The following is a 17,464-nucleotide window of genomic DNA, read 5'->3' as shown; positions in this document are numbered from 1 at the left end:
CCTTTATTCACATGTCCATATAAAAACTGCTTTGCACATTAATATGTTACTATTTTCTTTGAAGTTGCATACACAGAGCCTGGCGGTTGGATATGTTGGCCATTATTCCCTCCCGGGAGAAGAGGGACCTGCACACGAGCAGTGCAGAGAAATCCCAACCGCAGTACATAAGTTGCTCACCCACTCTGCTTACTGAACTACATGGACAAATACAGAGCTGCCTGCCTATTGCAAAATTCTATTTAGCCTTTTATGTGTCAGTGGAGTCTATAAAGGATAAATAAAATGTCCATCTTTAAGTCTCCCTCCTTTCGTAAATTGACTTGGGGCATTCTCAGAGCACTATATAAAAGTGAGCCATAGTTTTACCTCATTTTCATTCAGCCCTCCTAACGTTCTCCTTTCCATTACCAAAGGACTGATTTGCACTTGCTGGCAGCAATAAGCATTAGCTCATTCATTCTACAGTGTGCCCTTCGATAAAATCAGCAGCCTGTTTGCATAGGGTGCACTTCATAGCTAAACCTGACCCGTTTTTACCTGACGTCCAACCTTGCATAACATCCAGTTCCCTAAATAGTAATCAGGAGTGAGAATCCGGCTGAGTTTTCTATTTCTGGAACTGTCAGTGCTGCTCTCAGCTGAGGCTGGCTGTTTAGCTCAGATCTGGAAGCTCTCCTAATTTGTACAGTCAACTACCTCCTTGGATAGTTCACTGAGACAGACAAGATCGTGAAGGGGTAGACACAGAGAGGTGGTATCCATTGGATGAAGAATCTAGGAAACGGGGCATGGTCTCACAGTAAAGGATCAATCACACAGGAATTCAATAGGGGGAGTTACTTCAGGATATTCTTATTCTTTTGGAATTGTCCCACCCAGAGGATTGGGGATGTTCTGCCATGAAGTAGATTTAAAGCTGAGATAGAAAGACCTTTGTGGGGAAATCAAGGGGAATGGTGAAGGGGGTAGGATAATGGGGTTGAAATAAAGGATCAACCATGGCCTGATCAGGTGTACCCTGGAACTCTTTGGGAAGTTAGGGAAGTGACTGCTGGGCCGCTTACTGAGATACTTGTATCATCGGTAGTCACAGGTGAGATGCCGGAAGACGAGAGGTTGGCGACCGTGGTGCCACTATTTAAGAAAGGTGGTAAGGATAAGCCAGGGAACTATAGACCGGTGAGCCTGACGTCGGTGGTGGGCGAGTTGTTGGAGGAATCCTGAGGGACAGGATGTACATGTATTTGGAAAGGCAAGGACTGATTAGGGATAGTCAACATGGTTTTGTGCTTGGGAAATCATGTCTCACAAACTTGATTGAGTTTTTTGAAGAAGCATTGATGAGGACAGAGCAGTAGATGTGATCTACATGGACTTCAGTAAGGCATTCGACAAGGTTCCCCATGGGAGACTGGTTAGCAAGGTTAGATCTCATGGACTACAGGGAGAACTTGCCATTTGGATACAGAACTGGCTCAAAGGTAGCATACAGAGGGTGGTAGTGGAGGGTTTTTCAGACTGAAGGCCTATGACCAGTGGAGTGCCTTAAGGATCGGTGCTGAGTCCACTACTTTTCATCATTTATATAAATGATTTGGATGTGAGCATAAGAGGTATAGTTAGTAAGTTTGCAGATGACAGCAAAATTGGAGGTGTAGTGGACAGCAAAGAAGGTTACCTCAAATTATAACAGGATCTTGATCAGATGGGCCAATGGGCTGAGAAATGGCAGATGGAGTTTAATTCAGATGAATGCTTTGTGCTGCATTTTGGGAAAGCAAATCTTAGCAGGACTTATACACTTAATGGTAAGTTCCTAGGCAGCATTGCTGAACAAAGAGACCTTGGAGTGCAGGTTCATAGCTCCTTGAAAGTGGAGTCACAGGTAGATAGGATAGTGAAGAAGCCGTTTGGTATGCTTTCCTTTATTGGTCAGAGTATTGAGTACAGGAGTTGGGAGGTCATGTTGCGGCTGTACAGGACATTGGTTAGACCACTGTTGAATATTGCGTGCAATTCTGGTCTCCTTCCTATCAGAAAGATGTTGTGAAATTTGAAAGTGTTCAGAAAAGATTTACAAGGATGTTGCTAGGGTTGGAGGATTTGAGCTACAGGGAGAGGCTGAACAGGCTGGGGCTGTTTTCCCTGGAGTGTTGGAGGCTGGGATGTGACCTTATAGAGGTTTATAAAATCATGAGGGGCATGGATAGGATAAATAGACTCTTTTCCCTGGGTTGGGGGAGTCCAGAACTAGAGGGCATATGTTTACAGTGAGAGGAGAAAGGTATAAAAGGGACCTAAGAGGCAATGTTTTCACGCAGAGGGGGGTGCGTGTATGGAATGAACTGCCAGAGGAAGTGGTACAATTACAACATTTAAAAGGCATCGGGATGTGTATATGAATAGGAAGGGTTTGGAGGGATATGGGCCGGTGGGACTAGATTATGTTGGGATATCTGATCGGAATGGACGACTTGAACCGAAGGGTCTGTTTCTGTCTGATCGAGAAACACGGCACCGCTTTCAGGGGAATGATAAATCGCTTGAACATCTCTGAAAAGAGGGACCTGGACACTATCCCAAAGGTTGCCACTGAAATGTTCAATGATGGTGAGGTGAACTGGGGCCTGGTGGTTAGTTTCATTGCCTTCGGAGCCGTGATGGGTGATCACCTGACTCTCTGACAGAAATATCTCCACAGAGGCTGGTATCCCATCACCAAGTCACCCTTCATTTACACATTTAGGGTCCAGCCTTTGCATTGTCTCACCTATCCCCAAAACCAGAACCTCTAGGCTAATGTTTATAGAGAGCAAGGGAATCATTGTGGAGATCCAAGATATACCAAACTCTTGTGTGACCTTTAGTGTCTTAACAAGAGAGGAAAGACACACAGCAGCTGCACTCATCCCCTCTCAGTAACTCTGTGGAGAGCTGGAGTAATTCTCAGCAGTGTTTGAAGAGCCCTTCCTCAGATTGTAGAGAATAATTAAATTCTCTTCCTGTCCAAACAGGAATGAATACATGAATTTAATGAATACATTAAATTGTAAAATATTACTTTCAGTTATGGGCTCAAAAGGCAAGCTAACATCCAAACATATACTCTGCTTTACACTTTCCTCACCTTTTAGATATCAACTGCCACTAAACACTGTGAAATAACTCCACAGGGGCCAGTATACTGTCACCAACTCACCCCTCATTTACATGCAGAGAGTCCTGGACACTGATCCAACTATCAGAGTGAACAGAACCTCTGACACTCCCGTTTATATCTGTCAGCCAGGGCTTCCTGATTGGGCCAGGTTAACAGTCCCAATCACGGAACTCATATTCTATAACATTCATCTGGCTGACCTTGTTACAATCACTACAGTGACCATACTGAATGGTACTCCAGGGGGCCAAATGGCCTACTTTCTGTTCCTATTTCTCATTCTTCGGCTCTTACATTGGGCGAGTAATAAGTCTGGTTTGAAGCAAAACTTGCCTTGCTAAAAGAAAAGACGAAATATTGTGAAGACCAATCTTGCGCAGTTCTTGGGGCTTAAGAGGTGGAGATGCTGCTGTTTCATTGGGGTGGACAAAGTCAGAAGTCAGAAGGATTTCACCTAATGAAGGACCAGTGCTCTAAAAGCTTGTGATTTTAAGTAAATCTATTGGACTATAACCTGGTGTCATGTAACTTAGAGCTTAAGATCACAACAGCGTGGCACATTCATTCCATTCACACAATCACAGGACAATGTAAAAGGCACTGGGTCAAATTTACCTGATTAGATGAGAGCACAATTGGTGTGTCAAAAATAGTCCAGATTATTGACTCAAAACAAGGTGGAGTTGTTAAAGAGCCTCTGTACCTATAGAAGTTTGAGAGGTTATGAGGCAGCAAGGTGGTAATGTCTATCGGCTGTATTTCTGTGGATTGCCCTGAAATTGAACAGAAAAATGAACAGCATCACTCATCATATAGAATATAAATGTCAGACATTACGGGTTGTTTGTGATTTCTTTGTAAAGGCTCTCCCAGGTGACCATCCATTCCCAAACTGTCTAACTGCACACCCACAGGCCTTAAAGTGAACCTCCAGGATTAAATCCAGATGCCCGAATTTGCTTTGACATTCTACTGAAAGAAGAGTTAAGCAGATGGGCAACATTAAAAGGAAATCTATTTATACTGTGTGAAAAAATTCTTGCATATTTTCCTCTTTGTATTAATGAAATAACTTGGCAGTCAAGGGCCTGAACATATCAATTCTTTATTTCTGTAAGGATGATATTTTATATTAATGTGTAAATTAGTGGCACCTAATTGTCTATTGCAATGATTTTCAATAGCATCTTAGAACCATACAGTACAGAAGAGGCCATTCAGTCCATCAAATCTGCATTGCCAAAAATATATTATTGTCCATGTTAGTCCCACTTTCTGCACTAGGCCGGAATGTTATGGCGTTTCAAGTGCTCATTCAATTACATTTTAAAGATTTCAAGGATCCTCCCAGGCAGTTCATTCCAAATCCACACCACTCTGTGGATGAGCAGGTTTTTCCTTAAATTCCCTCCAAACCTCATGCACTTCACTTTAAAATTATGCCCTCTTGTTATTAACCCTTCAATGAAGTGTTTCCTATTCATTCTGTCTGCACCCCTCAAACTTATACACCTCTATCAGGTCCCCCTCAACATTCTCTGCACCAAAGAAAATAATCCAAGCTTATCCAGTCTCTTTTCATCGTTAAACTGCTCCATCCAATGCAACATCCTGGTGAATCTCCCCTGCACCCTCTCCAGTGCTATCATATCCTTCTTACACTGTGGTGACCAGAACTGCACACAGTACTCCAGCTGTGGCTGTCCCGTACAATTTCATCATAACCTTCCTGCCCTTATTAATATATGTCACGAGTGATAAAGGCAAGCATCCTATATACCTTCTTGACTCCCTATTAACCAATCTGCTACCTTCAGGGTTCTCTGACCAAGCACCCTGAGATCCCTCTGTTCCTCTGAAGTTCCTCATGTCTTGCCATTCATTGAGTAGTCCCTTGTCTTGTTCCTTCTATCAACTCATATTTATCAAGGTAAGATTCCATCTGCCATTGATCTACCCAGCTGACCAATCCGTTTATATCCTCCTGGAACCCAAGATCCCCATTGCCAACCACCTGGCCAATCTTCCTGTCATCCACAAACTCATTGACCATCCTTTCCACATTCTCATCGATGTCGTTTATGAATACTACGGACAATAAGGGACCTAACAGTGATCCTTGTGGTACACCCTGCACATGGGGCTCCAGTTACACAGATAGCCTTCTCCCATCATTTGGATCCACCGTGCCAAGTTAACCTGGATCCCATGAGCTTTTACCTTTTTCTTATCTATTTCCCATGTGGGAAGTCTAGATCAGGACTGTGCAGTGTCAGCCATGATTTGTTCCATGGTGTATGATTGTGGAATGTGAGTACTGGAACCTTCATTACCAGTCTTCCCATTAGCTTCACTCTTCTGGCACAAGTGCATTATCAATGCAAGAAAACGTGTAGTTTTCTTTAAAAGGCTTATAAAATCAAAGTATGACTTGAATTTATATAGTGACTCCAAGTGCATATCACAGGAGCATTATCCATCAGAACCAGACACAAAGCCACAATTGTGCTTCTGTGCTGTATCATTCTATGATTGTTTTGGGGGCTCCCATCCTGTACAAATTAAAGGCTGCATTTCCATTCATTAAAACCCTAATTCCACATTAAAAGCTCTTTTGAACATGCTTAAAGGTGCCATGTAAATGCAAGTTCTTTCTTAAGTAAGAACTGTATTTACATTAGCACAGACTGCCAGAAAGGTTGAAAAGCTTGCCGAGAAAGTAATGTACCTGCATATCTGATTTTGCTTAAGCTGGATATGAAGTCACTATAGTATGTGTTTTCGAAGTGTCCATCCTGAGAAAAGACCAAATTCCAGTCAGAAAATCACAAACAGACACATCCCAGCCAAAGCCTGATGATATTTCTTTGCTGTGTTTACACAACAACAACTTAGATTTCTACAGCAGTTTTGACATCTTGAAGGAGTTTGATGGGACGAAATGGATGCAAAGCAAGAGGGAGCAGGAGTTGCAGGAAGACTGGATGGGGAAACTTAGAATTTGAAGATTTGGAAGAATATTTGAGGAGGACTCTGGAAATGGCCTCAATATTGTAGAAATAAATAATTGCTTTATTTGAATGTGACTGGCTTTGTCTCTGGAACATTTGTTCCATGTTGTATGATTCTGGAGTGTAAGTACTGGAACCTTCATTACCTGTCTGCCCATTAGCTTCACTCTCCTGTCACAACTGCATTACCAATGCAAGAAACTGCATAGTTTTCTTTAAAAGGCTTATAAAATCAAAGGACGACTTGAATTTATATAGTGACTCCAAATGCACATCACAGGAACATTATCCATCAGAACCAGACACAAAGCCAGATAAGGAGATGTTGAAAAGTTTGATTGAAGAGATAGGTTTTGAGAAAGAAGAGAAAGTTAGGATGGAATTATACAGTGTTAGGGTCTCAGCACCGGGAAACACAGCTGCCTCTGAAATCTGATTAAAGGGTGAAGAAAATCAGGGAGGAATGCAGAATCTCCAGGAGGTTATGGGGCTAGAGAAGGTTACAGACAGATTAACAGCAAGAGTCAAAAACAAGGGTGAGAATGTTAAATATCCAGACGTAGCTGGATCCTGGAGTTAATGTCGGTGAACATATTCAGGGATGAGAGGGGAAGAGCACGTAGTGCAAGGTAATTTACAGGTAGCAGGATGGGATTTTTTTTGAAGAGGTTTGCTTACGGTTCCTGCTGAAAGAAGATTTGGGGATTGTTAATAATCTGTCAGTTTTTATTATCTCACATGGAGAGTTGCCCTTTGCTTAATGAATGTTCCACTTTAATTGATACAGGTGGATTGCAAGTCTCCTTAAATACAAAATAATGAAAGCATGTGCCTCATTGACAGCTCGAGCTGTGGCAGTGGATCAATAACAGCTTCTTTTTCAATCTTTTTCTTCCATCCATGAACTTTTATTGCTCTGTGATAAACCCACCCAAATTGCAATGACATTAAGCTCGCTAAGCCAAGCATGGGCAGCCTGATTCATTCAGGTGCTGTTTTAAGTTGGAAATAGGCTTCGTAATTGACAGATAAAACAGTCCATGTTGCACTTAATTAACAAGCTGATCCCACTAATTAAGAATAGGGACAAAAGCCAGCAGTAACCAGTTTTCTCCAAGTTGACTCCAATGTGATCTACATCAGTCCCATGTGAATCATGATTAAAATTCAGTGCCGGAGTCACTGACCCTCTTACAACGTATCTTCTTAATTGTATGCATACAACTTTGGGCACGTGACAACACAAAATGCAGCATCAACACATGCACCGTTGCAGAATTCAATTCGGGTGAAACAAATAAGCTCACAGTCCACACTGAACTCATCCTTATTTGGTGGTTAAGTTGAATGCTTTTTTCCAAACCCCTCGCATAGTCCTGCTCCATCCTTCTCCTTTGTCAGAGAATATTCTTTGAAATCTGATTGAAGATTTGTAGCTCGGGTATCCGTTGTTGTGGTTCTGCTCGCCGAGCTGGAAGTTTTTGCTGCAAACGTTTCGTTCCCTGGCTAGGGAACATCATCAGTGCGGTGGGAGTGCAGTGAATTAGGACTGACGTTTCAATGTTTATGCAGTCCTACTCATCCTGCACTTCACTAAGATCAGCAGTGATGCTAGTGCTATTTCTGCATCTTAAGAAGCACCCTTGCAACATTGAAAGTACACTGAGGAGTTCCAATGTTGGACTGGGGTGGACAAAATCAGAAGTCATACAATACCTGGTTATAGTTCAAAAGGTTTATTTGAAATCATCTGACAAGGGAGCAGCGCTCCGAAAGCTTGTGATTTCAAACAAACCTGTTGGACTATAACTTGGTGTTATGTGACTTCTGATCTATAGTATATGATATCAGCCCTTTGTGTAATTAATTACAGCTCTTTCTAATCTACTCAACTTGTTTGAAGAGTAGTCTCAGAGATATGAAGTTTATATGATTTATCTTACTGTATGCAACATGTACTCTATGGCAACTTTAGCTTTATAATGCTAGCCTTTCCAACTGTTTATGTGTTTTGCTTGTCTTGTGAGGCAATTCATTTTAATGAGTTAACATGTGATTTATCTCCAGTTCTGTTCTTTAGTACACTGTTGGCTTGAGCTGACTCCTTCCACATGGAGGATAAGAGTCCTCAGCATTAACAGACGCACAGAGAGACGTCACTCCAACAAAAGGGTGTGACTCCCACAGAGAGATGTCACTCCCACAGAGAGATGTCACTCCCACGGTGAAATGTGACTTGCACAGTGAGACGTGACTCCCCGTGGAGGATGTTGGAAGGAAAAAGCATCTTTCCAAATTTTGATGCACTGCATTTGATAGCCATGCTATCAAATAGTGATCCCATATTCCTTCCTCAACCAATAGTGACCAAAAACAGTTTGGTTAACCATTCATTGAGGCTGTTTTAGCAAGGTAGCTGGTACAGTATGCCATTACATTTCAAAGATTGAAGCACATCATTATATTTTGGAGGTGCCGGTGTTGGACTGGTGTGTACAAAGTTAAAAAATCACACAACACCAGGTTATAGTCCAACAGGTTTCATTGGAAGCACACTAGCTTTCAGAGCGACGCTCCTTCATCAGGTGATAGTGGAGGGTTCAATCCTAACACACAGAATTTATAGCAAAAATTTACAGTGTGATGTAAAAAAAAAATTGATTGTCTGTTGGAAGCTGGAGAAGTGTAGCAATGTGAGGTTGTCTGTGGGTTTGCAGTAGAGTGTGGTGCTGAGGTGTCCATCCTGAGGTGTGGTGCTGATGGACACCTCAGCACCACACTCTACCACAAACCCACAGACAACCTCACAATGCTACACTTCTCCAGCTTCCACCCAAAACATATTAAAACAGCCATCCCCTATGGACAAGCCCTACGCATACACCGGATCTGCTCAGATGAGGAGGAACGTGACGGACACCTGGAAGTACTCGGGGATGCCCTCACAAGAACGGGGTATGATGCCCAACTCATCAACCGCCAGTTCCGACGTACCACAGCAAGGAACCGTAATGACCTACTCAGGAGACAGACACATGCTGCAACTGACAGGGTACCCTTAGTACTTCCCAAGGGCTGGAAAATTACACCATGTTCTTCGTGACCTGCAACACATTATCAATGAGAATAAGCAACTCATCAAGACCTTCCCCACACCTCCACTACTTGCCTTTAAACAACCGCCAAACCTCAAACAAATCATTGTTCATAGCAAGCTGCCTGGCTCTCAGGACAACTCCATATAACCCTGTCACGGTAGGCGCTGCAAGACGTGTCAGAGTGTGGACATAGATATCACCATTACATGTGGGGACACCTCCCGCCTTGTACATGGCAAGTACTCATTTGACTCAGCCAATGTTGTCTATCTTATACGTTGCAGGCAAGGATGCCCGGAGGCATGGCACATTGGGGAAACCGAGCAAAAGCCACGATAACGGATGAATGGGCACCGCACAACAATCAATAGACAGGAGGGTTCCCTCCCAGTTGAGGAACACTTCAGTGGTCCAGGACATTCAGCCTCGGACCTTTGGGTGATCATCTTCCAAGGTGGACTTCGGGACAGGCAGCAGAGGAAAGTGGCCGAGCAGAGGCTGATAGCTAAGTGCGGTACCCATAGGGAGGGCCTCAACTGGGACCTTGGGTTCATGTCACATTACAGGTGATGACCATTGCACTACACACACACACAGATACTCCTACACACACACACACTGTCACACACACATAGGTACTCCTATACACACATACACACGGACACACATACACACAGACGTGCACACAGACACCCACACACACTCTTATAGACACACACACACTCATACATGCACCGCCTCACAGACTTAAGACACTCTGCACTCACTACACACACACACACACTTTCTCACACTCACAACCCCCAACCCAGACAGACATAAACACAGACAGACAAAGACCCACATGCACACATATATTTTGTGGGGTGAATTTGTACTTGCAGAGTTACATTGCACTTTGCTCAAAAACTGCATGCATTCATGTAGAACTCTGAGCTCAAAAACTGCATGAATTTATGTAAAACTCTGTTATCTCACTTTTTAGATTAGAATCAATCTAAACATCAGGTCATAGACAGAGAACACAGGGGGCCAACACCTTCAACATATTGTCTAGCTATCACCATTGTTAACAGCTAACCCGAGAATGCAACTTTTTTATAAAAAGATTTTGTGATTTACACATGAAAGAAGTGAAACTATCACTGTATTCTAACAGATGAAAGGCTTAACAGCCTTTATACATTTTTCAATGTATAATTTCAGTTACATCACACTGTAAACTTTTGCTATATGTGTTAGGATTGAGCCCCCCACGATCACCTGACGAAGGAGCGACGCTCTGAAAGCTAGTGTGCTTCCAATTAATCCTATTGGACTATAACCTGGTGTTGTGTGATTTTTATCAATATATTTGAATGGGATAGAGTGCAATGGGTCATGTGGAATAGTCAGTAACTTCCCTGCCTCTGAAATGGAAGCTCCATGTTGAAGTACCAGTCCAGGACTTGGAAGGTGGATTTATCATGTGGTCAAACATGCTGAATGTTAATTTATTATCCTTCTAATAGCCAGGCCATCGGCAGTTGGTTAAAAACAGGAAAGGTATCTGGTCAGTGGTGTAATTGAAAGAAAGTGAAGTCTCTACCAGTACTCAGTATCTCCTGGCTACAACATGCATGTATAAGTGGATGTCCCTGCAGTAATTCAAACTCTGATGTTGGCACAGATAGCTCAGTTGGTAAGACAGCTGATGTGAATCAGTATGATGGATTTATTACCATGGGTCATGGAGCTGTCCGTTAGATCTGCCATCCAACACAACAGTCAAGAATAAGGTGCAGTGTAATTTAAATCAAACTAGCTTTTAACCATTAGAGACCTGGGACATGCTCCCAGTAAGTGTCACTGAGTGATTGACTTACACAATAAAAGATATTTGTATCCATTGCTAAATACTCCCGTTTGCTCCCATTTAACCAACGAGAACTGCTCGTCACATAAGAGTGTTCTTTCAGCCAGAAATCCTGATGGTCACCTTGTTAAGATGTCAGTGCCTGTGCTAAAAAGTTACAGCCTGAATTTTATTGCCTTACCAGCACAGGGTTTGCACAACTTCCCTTGAACCATACCTCATAGAAAAACGCAAGCACAGCCAATCCATCTGCTTTATCTGAAGCTTCCAAGAAACTGCTGTATTTGTCTGAATTATAATGAACAATATGCAGCTGAAAAACAAAACATTAAACAAAAGCCTTAATCCATTGTAGTACACCCTTTTCAGTCTTAACGTTTGAACATATTACATGGAGTGCTGATAAAGATAAAGGTCACCATGGTCTGACCAGACCCTTGGGCTGCTCTGTCATTAGACAGAGGTGACTGGTGGTGGTTTAACCTGAAGATTACCATACCTCAGGTGAGGGGAGAGGTTAAGAAGGGAAGTCCTTCATAGTGAGTGCAGGAATTGAACCCATGCTGTTGGCATCTCTCTGCTCTGCAAACCACAGCATGGACTTGAAGTGCTGAATGGTCTCCTTTGGTGCCAAAATGGCTCTATTGCACAGCAGGAGAAAGTGAAGTCTGCAGATGCTGGAGATCAGAGCTGAAAATGTGTTGCTGGAAAAGCGCAGCAGGTCAGGCAGCATCCAAGGAACAGGAAATTCGACGTTTTGGGCATAAGCCCTTCTTCAGGAATCTTCAGGATTCCTGAAGAAGGGCTTATGCCCGAAACGTCGATTCTCCTGCTCCTTGGATGCTGCCTGACCTGCTGCGCTTTTCCAGCAACACATTTTCAGCTCTATTGCACAGCAGCCAGGAATATCCCAACTTCAAATACTGAAGAGAGCTGGGAGTCTGGGATGTATAATATGTACAATGTGAACACTGGGTGAGGTCAAGATTGAGATAATTAGCTGCTGACATAAGGAATAGTCAATGGAATGAGAACAGGTGGCGGGGCATTGTTTGTAGCACTGTGTCACACACACCTGTACAACATCACTCATTGGCGTTGGGCAATATGTGGGGAGAAGTACAGTTGTTGGCCACTGTGTATTGGAAAGAAAGTGAAGTCTACTAGCAGCATCATCTGTACCTCTTCGCTCCAATGTGGTAATTCAGACTCTGATGGGGAAGTGGTTAGCTCAGTTGGTAAGACAGCTGCTGTGGCCCAGATTGGTGCTAACAATAAGGGGGTTGATTCCTATTCCAGGTGGGTTAGATTTGTTACTAGACTCCTTGCCCTATCCATTGTGGAGCATTGGGTCAGATCTGCCTTCCAATAGACAACTCAGGAACTGGGGGCTATGTCATCAAAATCAAACCCAATCATGTCTTTCAACAAACCAGTAGGTTATTCACTAACATTTTTAGGAAATTGACATTTTTTTCTTTACATTTGAGGTTAGAGTATAACATTGGCTACAGTTCACAGATTGTCAATCTAAACTATGCACTGCTCGCATCCCTCCAAATCTCTCATCCCGGTAGAAAGATGGGTCAATAGCTCACCGACTTAGTTGATATTATGCTGGGGGGTGGCCTTAAAAATGTGTGGATGGGACTTTCTCCCTGAGGGGACAAGAGCTCCTGTCCTCGAAATATGTAGCCAATAGGACTGGGAGTTGAGTAGTCCCAGCAGTGCTGGCATTCAGTAGTGGCCACTGCTGGAACTGCAAGCAAGTCAGAAGAAGATTGGGGGTGGGGGGGGGGTGTGGAACTAAGGACACTCATAATGACGGGGTGGAGGAGATTGTTTTAAGGTGCAAGTTTTGGGGGAAACAAAGGGTGAGCTACCATCTTGGGGATGCAAAGGAAGTATTTCCCATTCATTCCATCATTTACCCCAAATTGGGGTTCCACCTTGCTCTACCCATTCTTAACTGGTGACAGAGATGGAATCAGGCCCCTGAGTGACTTTAATTAGCAACAAAGCCATCAAAGCACCGAATGGTGGAGAGGCAACTGGCTGATGCCTTGACCTCTACCCTGCTACACCGTGTTCTGGGCTGGAACAGATCAAGGGAGGCTAGGAAGGCAATGAGTTGGCCAACTATTTTATGTCACAGCTCCCCACTCAGACTTTAAATATGGCAGTCTCTGCAAAAGTCTCATACTCTGAGGTAGGGTCAATCATTTTAGACAGTTCTGTGGTAGTTACTGAAGTAGCTATCCAGGAAATATTAGACTTTTAACTTTTTGAGTCAAGATTAAAGTGGTGTTGGAAATGCACAGGCAGCATCTGAGGAGCAGGAGCCCATCATCATCAGATTCCTGATGAAGGGCTCCTGCCTGAAATGTCGACTTTCCTGCTCCTCGGATGCTGCCTGACCTGCTGTGCATTTCCAACACCACTTTAATCTTGACTTAATCTCCAACATCTTTTGGCAAGTTGATTTTAACTTTTTGAATTCAGCCCCATTCCCCCAAATACCCAATCCCTGCACCCAGACTACTCCCAACTCAAATTGACTGTCCCATCAGACCACCTGAATCATAGAACCCTTACAGTGCAGAAAGAGACCTTTCGGCCCATTGAATCTGCACAAACTGTCCATAGAGCATCTCACCCAGACCCTATTCCTGTAACCCCACTAGGCTAACCCAGCTAACCTGCACATTCCTGAACACTATGGGGCAATTTAGCATGGCCAATATACCCAACCTGCACACCTTTGGATTGTGGGAGGAAAATGGAGCACCCAGAGGAAACCCATGCAGACATGGGGAGAATGTGCACACTCCACCTGAGGCTGGAATTGAACTTGGGTTCCTGGTTGCTGTAAGGCAGCAGTGCTATCCACTGAGCCACTGTGCTGAATACCTATCCTCACTACTCCTAACCCCTTGACTGCACATCTAATTCCCCTCCAAACAAACATCAACCTGACCCAACTATACCTGCCAACCATGCAAATGCCCAGACCCTTCCCCTGACCAGACCAACCAAGCCCCAAATCTGACTACCCTTCATAAGGATGGCATGGTGGCTCAGTGGTTAGCACTGCTGCCTCACAGCACCAGGGACTTGGGTTCAATTCCAACCTCGGGTGACTGTCCGTGTGGAGTTTGCACGTTCTCCCTGTATCTGCGTGGGTTTCCTCCGGGTGCTCTGGTTTCCTCCCACAGTCTAAAGGTGTGCAGGTCAGGTGAATTGGCCATGCTAAATTGCCCGTAGTGTTAGGTGGATCAGGCAGAGGTAAATGTAGGGGAATGGTCTGGGTTGGTTACTCTTCGGAGGTTTGGTGTGGACTTGTTGGGCCGGATGGCCTGTTTCCACACTGTAGGGAATCTAATCTAATAACCCAATCCAGAATTACCCAGCTGCTACCCCACCCAACCACTATCACCCTACTGGCCTGCCACCTTATCCACTTACCTCACCCACCCTTACACATTCACTCATACATCCATTTACCTAGTCGCTAATATTCACACTGGACATTTACATTACAGCAGCTACAACACTGTGAGGGATTGTCTGCCCACTGCTTTTGTAGAATCCAAGATTGGAAGAATCAGCAAGAATTGCTGAGCCACGTCTAGTTGCAGAAAAGAGCAAAGCAGCCAATCGCCCACTGGGATCTTTAAGTAGATTCCTAATTAGACCGGAGACTATCAACCCTTTTACAAGAAGGCCAAACAAGTATCATTTGATCATATTTAAAATCAACCAATATATGCCTATTCAACATTATTTGTTAACTGGCTTGTGTTTCAAAATAAAATAATAAACAGATTACACTGTCAATGCTACTGAGTCAAACCTAATACTTGGAAGATTGTAAAATATCTGTTTCAATTGGACCTTGCAAGTAGAATTGCTAAGAAAGGTTTACAGATCTGCAGTTCCATTCATTATCTCAGGATATCCCAAAGTACTCTAAGCCCACACTGTTCTCCTGAAGTAGTTAATGCTGCGATGTAGATAAAATCAGGTGTAAAGTTTAGAGTATTCGCTATACCTCTGCCACATAGCGGATGCCATCAATTGTATGCTCTGAGCCACTGCTCTCCAAGTCAAGGCCACCCCAATGGAAATGCATCTGCACCGCTGTGTAACGATTTGACAACCCTTTGCTGATAAACATGGAGGGTGGCAAGTTTATTGCAACTATGAAAACAAAATACACAAGGTTACATGTTAAAATGTGCATCTTCCTCAGAGTGTCATAGAGTCATATAGCACAGAAACAGACACTTTGGTCCAACTAGACCATGCCAAACATTACCCCAAGCTAAACTAGTCCCACCTACCTGCTCCTGGCCCATATCCCTCCAAACCTTATGTATTCATATATTTATCCAAAAGTCTTTTAAACATTGTAACTGTACTCGCATCCACCACTTGCTCAGTAGTGCACAATAGTTTTAAAATCCTGAACCACATAGACACACAAAATGATAATTTTTTAGCTATATACTGCAGATATAAAACATATATTTCCATGAAGTGTATTGAACTCAGTACTGACAGATAATTATTATCAATGTGAGTTTACATAATGAATTTTAAATTCTGTATTATAACTACAGCACCTCAGAATTACTTCCATAAACACAATGGATTTAATGACAGTGGCTATTTATGTGGTGCCTTTAAAATGGAAAATGACTTATGTCTCTAGACAAAGAACCAGATATCAGGCAACAGCTGAAGAGTTAGGGGGAAATGTCAAGGGAAGATCAAAAAGGAATGTATTTAAAGATTGAGATGGAGGCAAGGGTTCAGGAGCGAGGTCTATAAAGTTAGATGAAGAGGGTTGAAGGTTCAGACACCAATATTGGAGCAGAGGGAATTAGGTAACACATGAAACAATTCCACAGAGAGTAATCAGAGCCAAAGCTGATCCACGAATCCATTTGTCAGCAGAGGTTACAGAAGATCATTGAGGCGGAGGAACCTGGGCTGATTAATTCCGTTTCAGGGACACTGATGCTAATGACAACACTCACCGAGATTAAACCACTTGGGTGAAGTGCAAAGGGCTGACCCATCTTTGGAAAATAGCATCAGCAAGAGGCAACACCTTCTTAATAAGGATGGGGAAAATTAAGGAAATGATATACTAGACAATCAATTACAGATACAATTATTTCAGGAAATTTAAAGAAAAGGTTAAAATTGTTAAAACATAGAATGAAAAGAGTACAAGACCTGAATGTCCATTATTGATCATCAGGAATGGTTCCTCGTGTAGTCCGTCATATCCACTTAACTCTAAATGGGGTAGGCTCATATTAAACTTCACTTTTTTCCTCTGGATATCAATTGGAGATTGGTGCGAACCAACACAGGCTGGATATTTCAAACCCCAATGAGCTTCATTCAAGTCACCTTCTAGAAAACATGTAAAGGACAGAGAACCGCAGTAAACACCTTCAATCCCACACCTACTGTCAAACACTTACCTTGCATTCCACAGTTTCTCACTCGTATAAGTTCCTTACAACTCTATATCTAAGTATGAAATCATTCCTCCTCCATGCATTCTGGTTGAAAATGAGGACAATTATTGCTGAGCTAAATTTTGTGCGAAATAAATTTGTAGGTAATGGTGAGCATTTTATTTACCTTGGTAGCTCCAGTGCTCCTTGTTAGCAATACCTGACTGCACCCAAAGCAGGATAAAATTCCCCAAAGCAAGCTTCCTCAAATCCATGAGCCTGAGACAGAAATGATACCACATGCTAGTCAATTACAGTCCTGCACACAGACTGGCTGTCAGCAGGTCATCAGTCCAGAGTACATCACTGGTGCTCCAATTTAAATGCTAGATGTAACCTGGGTGTGGCAAATCATCTGTTCGAATTACAAATTGTGGATTCGTCTTGGTTGCGTGAAGCAGTTATGAACGCTATCTTTTTTAAAATAAATCTATACTTCAAAATGTGGGTCACGACAACATTAGTGGAATTGGAACCCGTTAATATTACAGCAATTACAGACAAAGTTGCCCATTTTTATTCCTTTAGTCTGCAGTTTGAGTGGGCTGCTGAGGAAATTTCTCAGTTGCAAAAAGGACCAAGGTCTTTCTCTTTAAATAGAAGCACAGATTCCTCACTTCATGTCTGGGAGGTAATGGAGTTGCAAGTGATTATCTTTAAGGATCCATCTTGTGGCAGATGGCTGCAAATTTGTAGTCAGCATCATTGGCATACTTGACATGACCGAAATGGGCTGAAAGAAACCACAGAGGTGGGTTACAATCAGCAGATGCTGCCAAGGACAGTTTTGCAGTCGGTCAAAG

The 17,464-nt window shown here is 43.0% G+C and overlaps 1 protein-coding gene across 1 annotated transcript in view; it reads right to left on the bottom strand.

Moving 5' to 3' along the window:
* The window catches only part of ca6 (carbonic anhydrase VI), a 28,939-nt gene extending 12,393 nt beyond the window's left edge, over positions 1-16,546 (bottom strand). The window contains exons 1-5 of the mRNA XM_060851965.1: positions 16,372-16,546; positions 15,179-15,327; positions 11,345-11,440; positions 5,892-5,958; positions 3,779-3,936 (exon numbers count right to left, since the gene is read on the bottom strand). Coding sequence (XP_060707948.1) covers positions 3,779-3,936; positions 5,892-5,958; positions 11,345-11,440; positions 15,179-15,327; positions 16,372-16,453 — 552 coding nt within the window. The 5' untranslated portion in view covers positions 16,454-16,546. The remainder of the gene's footprint in view (positions 1-3,778; positions 3,937-5,891; positions 5,959-11,344; positions 11,441-15,178; positions 15,328-16,371) is intronic.
* Positions 16,547-17,464: the final 918 nt, after the last annotated feature.

The sequence above is a fragment of the Hemiscyllium ocellatum genome, chromosome 37 (genome assembly GCF_020745735.1).
Source record: "Hemiscyllium ocellatum isolate sHemOce1 chromosome 37, sHemOce1.pat.X.cur, whole genome shotgun sequence".
NCBI classification, from domain to species: domain Eukaryota; kingdom Metazoa; phylum Chordata; class Chondrichthyes; order Orectolobiformes; family Hemiscylliidae; genus Hemiscyllium; species Hemiscyllium ocellatum.
The sequence above is the reverse complement of the archived record's forward strand: the minus strand, read 5'-3'. Positions and strand labels throughout refer to the sequence as shown.